This window comes from Hippoglossus hippoglossus, chromosome 11 (genome assembly GCF_009819705.1).
Source record: "Hippoglossus hippoglossus isolate fHipHip1 chromosome 11, fHipHip1.pri, whole genome shotgun sequence".
NCBI lineage: Eukaryota > Metazoa > Chordata > Actinopteri > Pleuronectiformes > Pleuronectidae > Hippoglossus > Hippoglossus hippoglossus.
Genome location: NC_047161.1, coordinates 19749621 through 19766088, shown reverse-complemented (window position 1 = coordinate 19766088; position 16468 = coordinate 19749621). Strand labels below are relative to the sequence as shown.

The 16468-nt window shown below is 42.0% G+C and overlaps 1 protein-coding gene across 3 annotated transcripts in view; it reads right to left on the bottom strand.

Moving 5' to 3' along the window:
* The window catches only part of LOC117770507 (retinoic acid receptor beta-like), a 200925-nt gene that overhangs the window by 31310 nt on the left and 153147 nt on the right, over nt 1-16468 (bottom strand). For all 3 annotated transcript variants that reach the window (XM_034600039.1, XM_034600042.1, XM_034600041.1), the window contains one exon: nt 8810-8951. In XM_034600039.1, the coding sequence (XP_034455930.1) occupies nt 8810-8951 (142 nt within the window). The remainder of the gene's footprint in view (nt 1-8809; nt 8952-16468) is intronic.

Sequence of the window (16468 nt, the reverse complement as noted above, 5' to 3'; positions counted from 1 at the left end):
GTGCAACAGTATGAATGTCTTTCAGGAGACATTGTCTGATAATATGTAGTTTTCCCTTAATGTAAACAAAATGTTTGTCCTTATAACACCTTAACATCCGGCCTCCCAGTGTGGCCGTTCAGAAACAACAATCAGAACATGGTTGGAACGAGTTCTTTTTGAGCAGCTTCACTCATCCAACCTCACAAAAAAACATCTATCCCAGGTGTGTGATGGAGAAAAATTCATGCAGCCACGATCTCGCAGCAATAATGCAGCCTTTTTATATGCTTGTGATGTTTAGAAAGAAAAAAAGAAAAGGCCTGGTTGTTTCTGTCAGAGTCTGTCAGTGGTAGGTGCCTTTTCAAAGAGAGACAAACAGTCGTGGGGGTGTGAGGGCGAAACCAGGCGCTCTGTGAACACATGCACACATGATACAAAAACACTTTGCTGCGTGGCAGGGGGGATGGTCCAGAGTAATGGTATAGAACGGGGGATGGTCCACAATCTGTTCAAATGTGTGTGTGTATCATTTGTCACAGTGCAGTGACAATCTGTGTCTGGAGAGGGGGTTGTGGTTCTCACAAAGGCTGGAGATGTTATTTAGGGAGACAGCGCTGGGGCAAGTGCAGCCCCCCCACCCCAGCCCACCCCGACCAAACACAAACACTGACCCAAGGCCATCCATTACAATTGCACTCCGAGCAAATCACTGTGAGAAGATGCATCAAAATGATGCATCAGAAAAGAAGCCATTAAAATATATGGCTTTTTAATAAGCACATTAAAGGGGTTGTCATCATAAATTAGGGCCTGTGATCACTACTCCTGATGGAAATTATCTCCACTTTTATCTTTACTGGCCTCTGTGGATCTATCTGGATCTCTGAGAGCCGTTTTATGTAAAATCTTAAAACTTCATGGGAGATAAATGGACATTCAGACTGCGTAAAAAACACAAGAGGCCGCATTAGTGTGGGCGTGTTGTTCCGGGTAGATTTAAGTAGATGAAATACAATCCTCCACAGCAGCTTCTAATTACTTTATTCATAACTACTGCACTGAGACAGAGTTTTATAACTGGAAATTTAAGTGTGTGTGTTGTAATCTACATGACCATTGAGAACTGGTTTGTGTTACAATCTATTGCAGAAAACATTGAACGCCTGGTTCATCAGTGACATAAATTTGAAGATCCCAGTGATCCTAAATGATTATGTTTGACAAAACACAATGTAATATTCTCTAATAGTGTCATGTAATTTCTTACTGAGGCTTCCAATCCAAGAACAGATACAGATGTATATAGATGAACACTGAGACTTTGGTGGCCTTTGACACGGACACATTTGGGCACTGCTGAACAAACTGAACTGATTTCAATCCAAAAATAAAATGTGAAAAATGGGTTTTGAGCTTTAAGGTGTGCTTGCCTCCAAACAGAGGCTCTGAGGAAAACACCATCCAGCCACTCTGTCAGGCTTTGAGGGAGCGCTGTAAAAGTCGAGTGGTCCTGAAGTGCCCAGGGATGAAGTGAGTGGGAATAAGACACGCTGGTATGTAATACACTCCTCACAGCGAGGCCTACTGTCTCACTCCAAGACACTCATCTCCCTCTTCCCTTAGTTAAAGAGCAATGTCCCACCCTCTGTCTTTTGTCTGCTCTATTGTTTTTTTTTTCCACAGCTGCTTCTAGCCCCCTGGTGAAGCCTGGCATTTTTTTCCCCTCTGCTCTGCTGCTTTAGCTGGATGTTGTGTGGTTCGGGGGCAGCAAGCATGGATGATGGCCGTTGTTGAGAAGCCACCAGCCAGCCATCTGCGTGCTGCCAAGCTCTGCATGTTGTCTCTACAAGCAAACAGATGCAGCGGTAAACAAACACCATCTATCTGGAGCCCACGTGGTCCAGCCCGGGCCACTTGCCACAGCACTTAATATGGCAGCTCCCTAACACCAACCAGGTGGCTGTCGAGGAACGATGATAAGTCTTTGCTGCCGCCAGAGCTCCGAGTCTAAGCAAACGGCTGTAACGGGACAGGGGGAAGAGAAAGGAGAAGGGGTTGTCAGATGGGAAAACTACATTGTGAAATTATGACCTTGGAAGAGGAGGGGGGAGGGGTGTTGGAGAAATTATAATCTCACGATGGTCTCACTGCTGGTTTAAAGGTGTTTTTTCCACACTGACACACCTAATATGCCGATTGGGCATTAAACCCAGACCAAAAAGTAAACTATAAATAAATAAATAAATATAAGGTTACGTACTCTGTCCACATGAGCGCTTTAACTGCATATCAGTTTTAATCCCTGTCCATACAAACACACGTGAATACGCATATCACATGACTGCTTACATACACTGGGCGTATACGCATGCCGGTGTACACAGGTAGCATCTGCTTGTTAGCTGCAGAAAGAGCTAGGCTGCAAACAAGATTGAGAGCTTATCTCCTGCATATGTAAGGTGTATAGGTTTAAAATGCAGATTCAACCGCTCCACAGCTGTGAGCAAAGACAGGGTCAGCAGAGCTTGTAATTGATTATACATGTTACGTTCTGCACTGGTAGCAGAGGCTAAAAGAGGCCATGTGATAGGAGCCTTGAGAATCAGTGACAGTTACGTTGTGACCGAAAAGACCCAGTCAGCAAGAAGTTGTGAGTGTCTACATCATAGTTTCCAAACATCTCAGTTTGTGCCCGTCCAGACTACAACAAATGAGAACAGGGCCCACAGCGTTTTCAGACCTCTCTGTTTCAGTGGTTCAGTGTGGATGCCACGCGTCTCTATGGCAGAGTCAAATGAAATGTAGCCTTAGTCTCATTAATGTGCATCAGGCACAGAACCATCCACTAGCAGCTAGCTGATGCAAGCTGATGAACATGTCATCAGGTTTGAGCATGAACCAAAGTCCTGGATAAAGTGACTTGCTGGTGGCACCAGGTGATGCCCACAGTCACTACAAAACCTCAAGCAGCTGACTAGTGGATACAAACACTGAAGAAGTGACCTGCTTTACAGATGTCTGACCGAACAGGAACCTTGGTAAGTAGCAAAATGCTGCTGCAATGAATTTGTATGACCCACTCGTGAAAATCTAAGGGGTTACTTTTTTCGCTTTTCTGCTTCCTAGAGTTTGAAGACACCGTGAAAAACAACTTCTTTATGCCCCAAAATCCCCCCCCCCCCCCTTACTGGTTTCCCATTGCCTGTTCCTGTACCTGCCCAGCTATACGCCTTCATGGTCATAATTTTTATGGTTACAGTCCCTCCACTGCACCTGTGTGCCTGCTTGTGGGTCCATCTGGGTCACTCACACTGTTGTCCCTGCTCAAACCGTGAAATTGTCTGGTGCACCTGCTGCGGGACTTGCAGCACTTCCATCTGTCCCTCTGCCTTGTCTATCAGCCTCAAAATTTCAATGAGTTCAGATGCTCTAGGGCTTGTCCCAACAAAGAGTGGTGTCCATATCCTTTGGCAAAACTGCACCAATGATCAGTATCTTCAGGGTCGAAAGAAACACATCAGTACATCCAGAATATGTTTCTATCGAGAACTCCTTTCTGTTAAACTTCTGTTCCATCACAATAAACAGTGCATGTGTCAAAAGGTCCTCTGCAGATTCAACAGATAAATAATGAATCAAAACAGTATCTCATGACATCATGAGACTCATGATCGCTGATATAACACAAAGAACACAAGTCATGTAAGGATGCACTCTATCACGTTCCTGCTAGTGCAGCACACACACACACACACACACACACACACACACACACACACACACACACACACACACGCACGCACACACGCACAGAATGTCCACCAGTGTCTTCCACTTCAGTGGCACTTCAGTTTTCAGCAGAGGCACATGATTGCACGAGTCCAAAAGCAGATGTTTCCACATTATCTGCTGACTCAGGGCTCAGACTGGACTGTCGACACCCTACTTTCATCATGGGATAACTACACAACACCTTTAGAAACGATAAGCCAGAACTGAATGTATGTACTGTATTCTTCGCTAATTGATTGACTGTTAGAAACCATTTACACTAAACAGATATTGTCATGGCTGATCAGTGTATCTAGTAGGGTTTCTGCCTGGCATTTAAATACAATGATTTCTTGGCTTTACTTGTTCTTTGTTCTATTTAGGCAACCACAGTCCAAACTCATTTGAGGTTTTTGGAAAGTGGAACACGGTGCCAAAAGGTGTCAGAGCATGAGTGTCCCTCTCTTTGTTTAAGAACTTCTTGAAGACTCATCCCTCCTGACACCTTTGATATCACAACATGCCAAACTAGCACGTACTGTGACTTTCAGTGGACCAAGACACTTGACACTTACATCCTTGTCTTCTACTATACTGACGCTTAAGTGTTGTTCTCTAGTTGTGGGTTGCTTTAGATAATAATGTCTGCCAAATAAGTAAATGTAAATGCACCAATACAATGAGGCTTTGCTGCCCTTTTACTACTTTAGACCTGTGGCTGGTATGTTCTGTTATATCAGCTGGAATCTCAGGGGCTAAATCATCCACTCAAAAGTTTTGGCTCACCTTAAATAGTTCAAGCAGTGGTGTCCTATCTGCAGGAGATCCACTTGTATAGTGTTGAATTGCAGCGTTTGGGAGTTAGCTTATCAGGGCAGCTGAGGCTAAAGCTACAGCTACTCACTTACGTAGAATATACCACTCAAACTATCCCAAACTTTGTAGTATGAAGGTTACCCAGCCAAATATGTGTGACCAAACTCTGATATTGTTCTATATGTCTTTTTGATGCAATTCTAGACGGCTCCTCCCCTGCCCCCTCCTCTGTTACACCTTTTAAAGCTTTTCTCAAAGACCATGGTCTTTCTGATCCAATAAAAGTGAACTCTTCCAGATAAACACTCACCCAGGGCAATCGATTACTATTTCACTCCAAGCAAATCATTGTGAATGTGAGAAGATGCATGAAAATGATGCATCAGAAAAAATAAAGACATTCATTACACAGATCTAGACCGAGAGCTACATCCAATTTAGCCAGCTAACTGTGTCCAACAGCTCTCAGTTTTCTTTACCAATGACTCTTCATTTAGGATATTTGCCTCAATGGTTGTATTGGAATGTGTATCTATGGACTGGAATGCTACATCCATCCATCTCTCCATCCAATATCTATCCTGTTTATCCCGAGGGAGCGGGAGCCAATCCCAGCAGACATTGGGTGAGACAGTCCATCACAGGGCCAACATACAGAGAAACAATCTTCACACAGTTCATAGAAGTAGACTTGAATGTCCCTTGAGCATTTTTTACAGTCTCCAATTAACCTAAGCTGCGTGTCTTCTTATCTGAGCACCTGGAGAGAAAAAACCTGACTAACCGCCCGGCTGGAACCTAGAACCGTTTTTCTGTGAGGCAACAGTGCTAACGGAAATTTTGGCTGTATCTGTTTTTTAGGGGTGTTTTTTAAGGAAAGATATATTATTCTATTATTTCATATTTTAATGGTAAATATTGGAGGTCATTATGGAGGCTACTGTACATGCAGCCTAGTCTGATTACCTGCAATTCTGTGTGCAGTGCTTACTCATGCCTCAGACATATGCAAAGTTATTAATAGAAACAATTATAAGTCACTGGAATTTGGACACAGTATCAGAGAAAGATATTGTTTGAAATTTGTGGCCCAATTTCAAACAATCATTTGATAAATCCTCACGAGTCAGTCTAGTTTAAATAATAAGGGCTTAGAATGTTTTGAGAACCTTTACATTAAGAAATGTTTTGCATCTTTCTCCCAGATGACAAATAAATTATGTGCACAGAGGACAGATTTTTATAATGTTTATAAGTCAGACATTTTGTGCAACTTCTTAAAATGTCCCTCATAACATACAGACACATTTCTGTCATTAAACCCTTCCCCCAAAAGGATCAAAGGTCAGTTCCATTTCCTTCTATCTCAGTCATAAGCTGCTCCCCCATGTCAGTTGGTAGAGCTGCAACAACAGGAGCTAGAGTCTAATTCTTTAGATTACATTTTGGATCTGTCCTTAGCAAGGTACATTCTTCTATTCACGAGGGAGCTGGGTCCTAAAGAGAGAAGCAGCCTTAGGAGTACTCTTGAGCAAGGCACTTAACCTCCTGAGGTGCTCCATCGGATGAATACACTCCATGTTTTCACTGCTCATGGATGGTGAAATGCAGAGGTCAAATTTCCTGTGTGTGTTTAAAAGCATACCTGCCACATAACCCACTTCAAATTGGTAAATGTGCATAACTGGAATTTTGGTATTCTTGTCTTGATCTGCGCCCTGTGTGACTCTGCAATATTTTGTGGCTCAGGGGGTAGAGCGGTCGTCCTCCAACCAGAAGGTTGGCTGTTCAAACCCTTTCTTCCTCATTCCACATGCTAAAGTGTCCTTATACTGAACCTTGCTCCTCCTTGCTCCTTCTCATGTAGAAAGGTGCTGCACATAGATACACTGTATGACAGAAAGCCCTGAGCCTCTCACTCAGACATTAGTGATGAGAATGAGAATGTCCAGAGATTATCTGGAGCTCAGTCTATGTCTGAAAGCAGCTCAAGTCTCTGTGTTCCCTATGCTCCTTGTTGGTTTGTCTGATCTGTTCCCCTGGTGTTCCCTCCCGCTTCTGTTTGTTGCTCGTGTTCCAATGGTTTTGCCTCTTGGATTTTCAGCGTTTGGATTTCCTGTCTGGCTGAAACTGCTTGTAAGCCTGTTTCTGTTATAAAGCACATTCACTCCACCTATCTTGCTTCCACATGTGTCTGCATTTGGCTTCAGGATTACTTGAACTGTGACATTTCTGAAATCTTACAGTGTCCCATGGAGCCTATCCGTCTGACTGCTGCATTTGGAATCCTCCTCCCTCCAGAGGAATTGATTCTGCCCAAAGCCAAACAAGGTTATTGCCTTCACCTCCACACCGGCTCCATGAGCACTACTATTCAAATGGAAAGATGCTGCCCCTCTCTCTCATTCCCACTGAGCTTGGGATGTTATGCTGTGTTTGAAACTGTGCCATTCCTCAAAAGGAAGTGTAAATGCCATATACAATATGGGACCCTTTTCTATCCTTCTTGATAAACCTCAGACTTTTAATCTCCATGTACAAAGTAGTTTACTGTGATTATGCGGCAGGTTTATGTTGTATGCATGTGATTATCTTTTTCAGGGTGTCTCGTGTTGGCTTAAAGAATGTAAGTTGTGTAAAATGTTTATTTGTACATTTTTGGACAGAGGCACAGATAATATTCTGAGAAGTAAACTGGCACTTCCCAAATTAAAGATTTTAATATGCAGAGAGTTACAATAGTATAATCTATAACAATACAATAGTACTTTATTAAGACAATTCATTGTCAAATAACCCTTCAGTCGCTAAGCATTTTTGACATTTAACTTGACCAACTCCTCAGGTGATCTCAAAACCCAACACTATGCCTTTAATACAACACCATAGCTTAAATATCAGCCATATTCGCCAAAAGATGTGAGACAAAATCGTAAACTCATACATTCGAAAAGATGAGCACAGCATAGGCCTACAGTCAGTTTGGACCTTGTGGAGTAGGCATTTAGAGCAGGAGGCTAATGATGCCAATGTATCGCCTCCATCCATGAAGAGGATAGGGAATGGTCCCTTTTTTCATCTGTGGCCCTGTGGGGGGGTTTAGCCCAAGGATATCAAGACATCATCTTTTCCATGACTCCTCTGCTGAGGTGTGAAACAGCATAAGAGAGAGGAGCATGGAGCTAATGGAGCATGAACTGGACCTGAGCTATAAATGCTGATGCAATCAAAGAATGCCAATAACCTGTGAAATGCAAACTCTGACAATGGAGTGAAGGGAGAAATGGGGGACTCGACAGCAGCGAGAGCCTGGGTTTTACTAAACGCACAATGGTTCACTTTCAGACTCAGGGTGTCGGTTCTTTGTTTGCCTGCTCACTTGTTTTTATTCTCCTCATCACAATGGGTGGATGTATGACGGAAGTTTTAAGAACAAAGCAGTTCTTCTTCCTTGGTGGAAATAATGGCTAACATATACACAGGCAACATACGTAAGATTGGATGAGGTATGGGTCTGCACTATAATAACAAAACCTTTTTGCAGCAGCACTAGCACAGATGACTTGATCTTCACTGTTATCACACTGATTACAACTCTTGTGTGTCTGTACAGGACATTTAATATATCCAGGTAGAACCACTCTGGATTTACTTAGAAAAGATTAAAATGTGAGGACATCAGACTGGTCATGACTCAAAATTAATAAACTTGTTTTTTCATCTCTGAAATTCTCTGTTTGTTAGTTAGCTTGTTTTTTGTGTCTGCAGGACCAAGGTTAAAAGTGCAGATGTTTTTACCGGACAGACAGTATTTTCATCACTTTCCTTAACATTGCAAAATATTCAATTTTTCAAAGTTTTCATAAATTTTTCAGACAATAATATTTGGCAGACACATTCATCTGAGGTTGTATGTTGTTAACAATTGCTAACTTGAATCTTAAAAAATGTCAATCCTCTGAAACAGCAGAAAGTAAGGAACACCAACATGGGGGCAACTGTGACCTAGGAGGAAGAGTGAGTCGTTCACTAATTGTAAGGTTGGCGGTTCGACGCCCGTCTCCTTCTATTGGCCCCTGATGGCTCAGAGTGTGTGAATGTGCGATAGAGAATCAGTGCTGTATGAATGAGTCGGTGAGTAAAGGGCAACACGAAAGCCGTCCATTTACCATTTCAACCCATGACAAAGTTTAAATTGAGCCCATATCAGTACATCGAGTAAAGTGGGTGGGAGACTCACACTCTTTGGACATTCCCACGGCAAAGCACTTCTGCAGGCGGCAGTACTGACAGCGGTTCCTCGTCACCTTGTTGATAATGCAGTTCTTCTCCCGGTGACATGTGTACACCATGTTCTTCTGGATGCTGCGGCGGAAAAACCCCTGAGGAGACAGACACAAGACAGAAAACAGGAGGTGTTCATGAAAAGAACTCTCTCATGACGTTAACCTCAATTTTTTGCTCCTAATCTTCTGCAGCCACCTATTTTCTTCATCAACGAGTCAGCACCAGTGAAACGTCAGTCTGATGAGAATTGCCATTAAGGCTGAGAGAGAAGCGAGGCAGTGCGTCCCTGCTGGGAGCTGTGTGGAGCTTCAAATACTGGATTTAAGCTCAGACATAGAGTGGGAACAGAGAGTGAAGAAGCTCAGGCTTTCAAACAGCGAGGCTGCTGCGCCGTATGGAAGAATAACTGAGGACTTTGGTGCAGCTGAGTTTGCAGCACCACATCTGAACCAGACAAGGTGACATTGAGCTTCTGTGGAAGACCAAAGCACAATTTCTTTCAAAAGAATGCTTTCATCGTGATTCACTGGTACAACAGTATCGTTATTGGGCTAATTCAATATTTAGTGCTAAAAAGATATAAGTAACTAAGAAGTGTGAAAACAATGGAAGAGCTCTGCATTTAGAGAAGGGATTATTCATGAGGCATTGAACTCACATAGAACTCAGGAGATGAAGTTTAAATTCGAAGAACGACAATTAAAGCAAAATATTCTCGGAATGACAACCAAATTTCGACAGAGGGTAATAAACTTCAAATAGAAGATCAAATGTCTTTTGAACGGAACTTTTAAAGTTATCTGTCCCTTGTCTGGTTACGTTTTGGTATATGATGCACAGAGAGAGATGTTGGATCTCCATGACAATAAAGGTACTTACATTGACTTATTCATCTCATATGAGACTGGCCGTGGTTGTAGTTTAACCTGTGAGATGATGAGTGTGAAGTAACGATCAATAGGCATTCTTAAAACCAAGTCTCATCCCCAAAAAAGCCATTTGAATGTGTGTTCAAAAATGAATTTTTGGGCAAAATGTTTTAATCAGGGGCCTCAGTCATAGTATGGATGTATAATTAACTCTACTATTCAGGTCCTTGCAATAAAACCCTGACCAAAGAGTTTCTCAACAGTTCCAGCTTCTGAAACCCCTTGATTGAAGCCTCAACAGCAAAATGATGTGTCACTTATAATTGTCATCACTGGGCTCACTTTACACTTTAACATAAACAACACAAATCAGAAGTTATTAGGACCTGAACAGTACTGAACTTTACTTTGTGTTTGTTTGATTCGCTTTATGAGACATGAATTTAAACACATTGAAAAAAAGTCCAATATTTTGCACGCACGCAGTTCAACGGCCACACACGACAGATGAGACGTGTCACACACAGCCAGGACTGCACCTCAGCATAACACCAGCATTGCTACTGGGTATTTCGCACTCTGCCTTTGATGGCGTCCATTTAAAACACAAGGTCTATACCTCAGGCACACATCTTCAGCTTCCTGTCTGTACCTGTTCTGCTTGTGTGATGCCAGAAATGACCCCTTCTTAACCATTAAAGCCCTCTTCATCTAAAACCACATTTCGCCATGTGGTGTGACATTCCAAGGGCTCTGGGCTGCCTGCTTGAAGGAGAGTGATAATGACAACAGTGTGGATTCCTCCTTGAATATCTTGGTGCTCAGAAACAGAGGCAGAGCTCATCTGCCTCTGTCGCTGAGTGACAGAAAGCAGAGGAGCATCCATAGGAAGCTGGAGTCTTCACAGATCCCCCCCCCCCCCCCCACCTTGATATTAATTTTCCATAGCTCTGGGCTCTTTTGCAATGATCGTCCATCATCCAGACCCTTTTGCACCGGGTGGGGGAGGTGGGGGTTAAAATTCCATTTACCATAGCTGCCTGTGACGGATGGGACCTTGCCTTTTCATCAGTGAAGCAGGATGCACGATGGGTAACAGATTAGATCACAGGAGTGAAACGACTGACTCTGTAGCCCATCTCGCCTCGGCCTCGATCATCCGTCAAATGCTGCGCTGCCCCTTTGGTAGCACCGGATACTAACTAAAAGCAGCCAATCGTGCCTCAGCCTTGATGACACGTGACCAGCGCGAGGTCACCTCCCCTCAGTTGGCATTATTCATTTTCTTAATAGAGGCCTTTATCCTGGCTGATGTAAGCCAAGTGAGTTGGTAGACATTACCTGTGAGGTCTGATGGATGACCATGGAAGCGGCCTGCATCACCATTAGCTGCCATATAACTGTGTTCAGGTTGGGTGCAGAACCCAAGGCTACTCCAGTACTTATGCCATTCAAAGCTGAGAGCATGCAGGTCACTTAGCCTTGGAAATCTCTATGTGTGTGTGATAAGTGCTGTATGTGCTCGGGCTTTCATAGTTGTCCTTTGCGTGTCACGCACTTGCTGCAGACTGTTTCCCAAGATGTGTTTGAGTTTTAGCTCTACTATGGGGATGGTTTGTTGACAGTTAAAGGGATGCGATCCTCCTCTTCCTCTCCATATATAGTAGATTAAACATACATACTTATGGGGAGAAGGAAACACAATTTTCTGATAATAGAGTTATAGATTCCTGGCAACTAGATCAGAGACGTTATTCGAGAGAAACAAACCATGTGTTACACCACCGTAACATAAGAGTCTGCAATACTGAAGAAAGAAAGCAAATCAAGCCAGTCACATTGTTGCACTGATGCAAGTAAAACTTCAGTTTCTTCACTTCAACATCAGTTGTATAACTTGTTGACAAAGGCCATTCATGTTGGGGCAGAGTTAAAGCAGAGTAATTACTGGACTCACAATAATTGATATGAACTTTACAAGCGCGTGTGTAAATGTTGTTCCAGCTTTTTTACACAATGCACCCAAGTGGCAACAAAATAATTTCATCTAAGTTCAGAAATAAAACCCTGGACATCCATATTTGCCGGTGCTGACAAAGAGTAAATCTCACCAATCTTTGGTATAGAAAGTAACTTAAATTAACTTTTAGATGAACCTTAAAGACACTAGATAATAGCAGGCTAGCTTTCTTCACAGTGCAATCCTAGAGGACACTATTGTAATAACATTGCGTCCAATTGTGATGGTGTATAAACATCTTCAGCGACAAAGTGGTCGACAAGACAAGATGCTACAAATAATAAATGTCTCTATAACAGACTGTGGAACTTATTTTCCAGTTAGCTTCCCAGCTGGTTCATTTCCTTACTGGCATATAGAAATCCAGCATGTTGACACATTTTCTACCATATTACAGTTAGCTAGCATATTACTACTTTGCTCACCAGCTATAGAAGGGTAGCAGTAGGGTAGTAGGGTAATCACTATTTACGTTTCCAGAATCATATATAGATTAACATTGCAATGCCCCTTTTTTGGTCTGACCACATTTTATTCCTGTGGCAAACAGCTACTTCAGCTCCTCTCAGACAGTTATCCCACCGCTGCCACTTTGTTACAGTAAAATCTGAAACAAGTTATGTCATCAAAAATCAAATAATTAATAAAGAGATAGCATAATGGGGCAGTGTGTAAGAAGCTGAGCAGACCTGCTACAACACAGTTGTTTCACGTCAAAGAAATAAATACAAGCCCTGTAGCAAGCATTCGAAAATGTCTTTAAACGTTTATGCACTATTACTTTTTAATGGTCACCCCACTACTTACTACTACTTACCCCCTCCCTGAGGCAGATATCACAACTTTATGTGGCAGCTGACCTTGTTTATTCTGGATTTTCACCCATTTTCACCCACTCTTCCTTGCAAATCACTTCAAGGTCTGAGATATTTGTATTCATGTTCAAAGACTTCGAAAAATGTTCCAAAAACATAATCTTCTAGAAATAGTTTGCGTAGGATTTTGAGGTTTGCTTTCGATCATGTGTACTGCAAGACATTTGCATCCACCATTTGTTGATATATATTCCATGTAGCTGTGAAATGTTTCCTGTGCCAATGGTTTTCACATGAGCCAAAAGAATAATGTTTCCATCCTCATGCTTAACAGTTGGTGAGGTTTACGTTTCATCAATTGTAGCTTTATTTTCTCCATAAAACCTTTTAGTACTTGTGCTTGTAACCTTATGGCTAAATTTGGACTTGTCCAGGTGTTGATTCCTGCGGCCTACCATTGAGGTAGTCTATGCTGAGCTAGCCTGTAAATATCATCCTGACAGATGTGTTTTCCAGGATAAACAGAGCTTGTTGGGGTGAAGAAGCATCTTCAGGGGAGCGGAAAGCAAATTGCAGGGGTCAAGTGGGATCTGGAGGCTGGAGGACTTGCCTCTTGTACCACTTGATGATAATATGTGTGAGTCCTCAGTGGCGCTAATCCTTCAGACAGCACACAGGAAAAACCAGGATGATGTTGGTTGACTGGAAGCATGTGGGAATGACTGCTTGGGCATTCAAGATGTTAAAATGTCTGCATGGACATTGACCAGGTTTGATGGCATATTCACAGTCTCTGTTGATTCTCTGTGCATAACTGAGCTTTGCTTCTCTGATGCCATGTCACAGGTTAGTTCCTGCTGCTTTGTGGTCTGCCTCTTTCCTGCATCTGAATGAAGCTTCTCAGATCTTAAACAACCTCCAAACCTCTGCTGTCAGCAACAGCTTCTAGTTTACCCTTGAGGTGGTGGTTTTAGTGTCTGTGACGTCAATACGTCAATAGTACTGATGTGAGCTGTCACAGTCTCTGTGTATTCCTCCAGATTGATGCGATCCTCTTGGTAGCATGCTCTTTTATTGCTTTTGAAGCACTGATTCAGGATGGAGATGGACACCTCTGGACATGAATGTTTACAGATTGGTCTGCACATTTTCAGTGGTGGTCTCTTTACTGGGATTAGCATGACATATGTGGTCTAAATGGCTAGGCTAGGAAGGGGGTGATAGAATGCTTTGCATGCACTTTGTTTTTTGTGTAGACAAGGTTCGGTGTATTTTCTCTTCTTGGTGCAAACCTGACATGCTCGTGGAATTGTAGAATTGTATAACAGTAGTGAACATCCTCAATTAATAGTATGGCCAGCACATCACGGCCATAAACTCAACAAGAGGATATTATTGTTTGAATGTGAACACAATATTCATGCACTACAAACAGTCTACAAATCTTACCGGACAGTCATGAAACCTTGTCATCTGTGCGACTCAATCGTGTGCATGTCCACAGTGTCCCTATGGAGTGATGTTTCAAGGAAATTTAATCCAAGCTGTTCTTAATTTCATGCTTGGTAGTCCGTCTAAGCTGTAAAATTCAACTTATTGTCTTGTGAGCACACATTAGCCAACAGCATAGATGGGGCAGCAAGTGAAGTGGGGTAAGCATTTAGCCGAGCTCGGATTCCAACACAAGCTCTGCACTTCTATTTCCTCCGTCACAACATTTAGTGCTTTTACTCAGTGAAAGGTTGCTGTGTGTGCATGTGCTGCCATGTCCATGTCTTTTACAAGTACAGTTGGTCAGTTAGTCAGTTAAATAAACATTGTTTTGTAGTGTGACACTTGAAAAAAATGTTACAAAATATCTTATCCAATTGCTTGTTTGACCATTACCCCACAGTAAGTGTTGCCTGTCAAGTTTTATAGCTTCAGGACATAAAAATAGCAAATGCCGGCCAGTTAGTTCAAAACGCTGACGAACTATCAAGACTTATTGTCTGTTTAAAATGAGAAATTTGCAAAAGGGAAACTGAAAATTATTTCAGTGGCTTCATACATGATATGTTGTGGTAAAAGACAGCAACTAAAGATAACAGTTTCTAAGCAAGAAATCAGCACCAGCACTTCAGCTGATGATTCATGTCGATAGGGTGGAGATAAAGAACCACTGTTGCCCTTGTGTTGCACTGTGCTGATAGTCCTTGTATCATGTATGCATTATGTAACCTCAGCAGTAAAATGTTAGATCAGAGCATTATTTAATTAGAACCTTTTTTGTTTCTTAGCTTAGGGTGTATTATTTTAACTTAGTATATATTTTTATTTTTAGCCTTACAATAGAAAAGGCTTTGAGGATAAAGACCAACATGCTTGACTCAGGTAGCATTAACTCTGCAGCACCACAGCTTCCACAGAGGGGGACTGTAGCACTACACAGTGGATGTGATTGCATTGAACAGGCCTTTTTCTGAAGTAAGATATAATCTAATAAAGTCATGGAGTTAACATAAATTAGTCAAGACAAAATATAATGAATCACTAGTTTAAATCTGTTGTATTTGTGCAGCTCTGCTGTGGTCAGCTGTGTTTGACTGTTTGCTGTCATTAATGCCAGTTACATGACTAATCAGACCATGTGCTGGTTATTCTCTATGTATCATGGCTCATGGATTAATAATTATGGATTTGGTGTCAGATCAGCTACTGGAGCGCACACACGTTATATTTGCGGTGCAGTCCCTTTGGCAGCTTCTCTCCGTCCAGTCTGATAGGTGAATATTGTTCAGAAGGTCTTGCTTGTCCTAATCGCAAAGCTTTGTGAAGCAGGTTCCTAGATTTTGTAATAGATAAATTAAGGAAACATTAACCAATGTATTTACTGAATAAAGGATTATGGGAACAAAGCATACATTTATCTTCACATTTGATATAAGAGGTGGTGATAGCTTGATGAAGTCTTGCTGTGGACCCTCCCAAGGTTTGGGCATGTGTTTTTTTTTGTGACAGATGAATTGCCTCAAAAAGCCAGAGGTCTGATCTGACCATCAACTCAATGGTGCAATAAGCTATAAGTCTGTCTTTTTGATGGTTGTTCCAACAGTTCCAGTCACAGTGTTATTCAAACATGAGCTGTATGTGTAACAATGTGTATCTCCAGTGGTCTCTGAGCAGCAAAAGTGAACAGAAGCTGCAACTCGGAACAATTAATCTCTTCAAACCTCCAGGGAAACACCATCAGTGTCTGAGATGACACTGCAACTCACAAAATCATCACATCTGCTCTTTGAGCCTCGCTTTTTTTTCTCCTTTTCTGCCCTCTTTCTTGTTCTCATCAGTATTTTTTGTGTCTCCTCTGTCCTACGCATCTCTTTGATTCCTTTCTGTCACCACAGGACACCAGTGTTGTCTTGATACTGTAGACTGCTGACATTTTCCAGCACGTGCCCTGCAGGGTGAACTCATTTGAAGTTTATAAATGTGCGACCAAAGGACACCCTTGAGCTGAGTGTTGTACAAAGGTGTTTACCTAGGAAGTGTAAAGTGGCAGAAGCGCTGCTGCTGGGCTCAATAAATTATAGGATCAGAGGTTTCAGCTGCAGGGACAAGTTGAGAATGAATCACACCTCGTACACAAGGATGCAGAGGAGGGCAGAGCTGCTTAACTCAGTTTGCCCCCATACAGTATCTCTCTGCAGATATATATATATATATATATATATATATATATGGATGACATCCAGGAAGTGGTTGAATAGGTCACAAATATATATTAATTTCCACTTAAAATTATGTGGACAAAATACTTATTTGTTTGTGTTTTTATCCCCAGCCTCTCTCATACATTTTGGAGATAATAAATAATTATGAACGATGATATTTCACAAAGTAAATGATGATCAAACAGATATCATTTA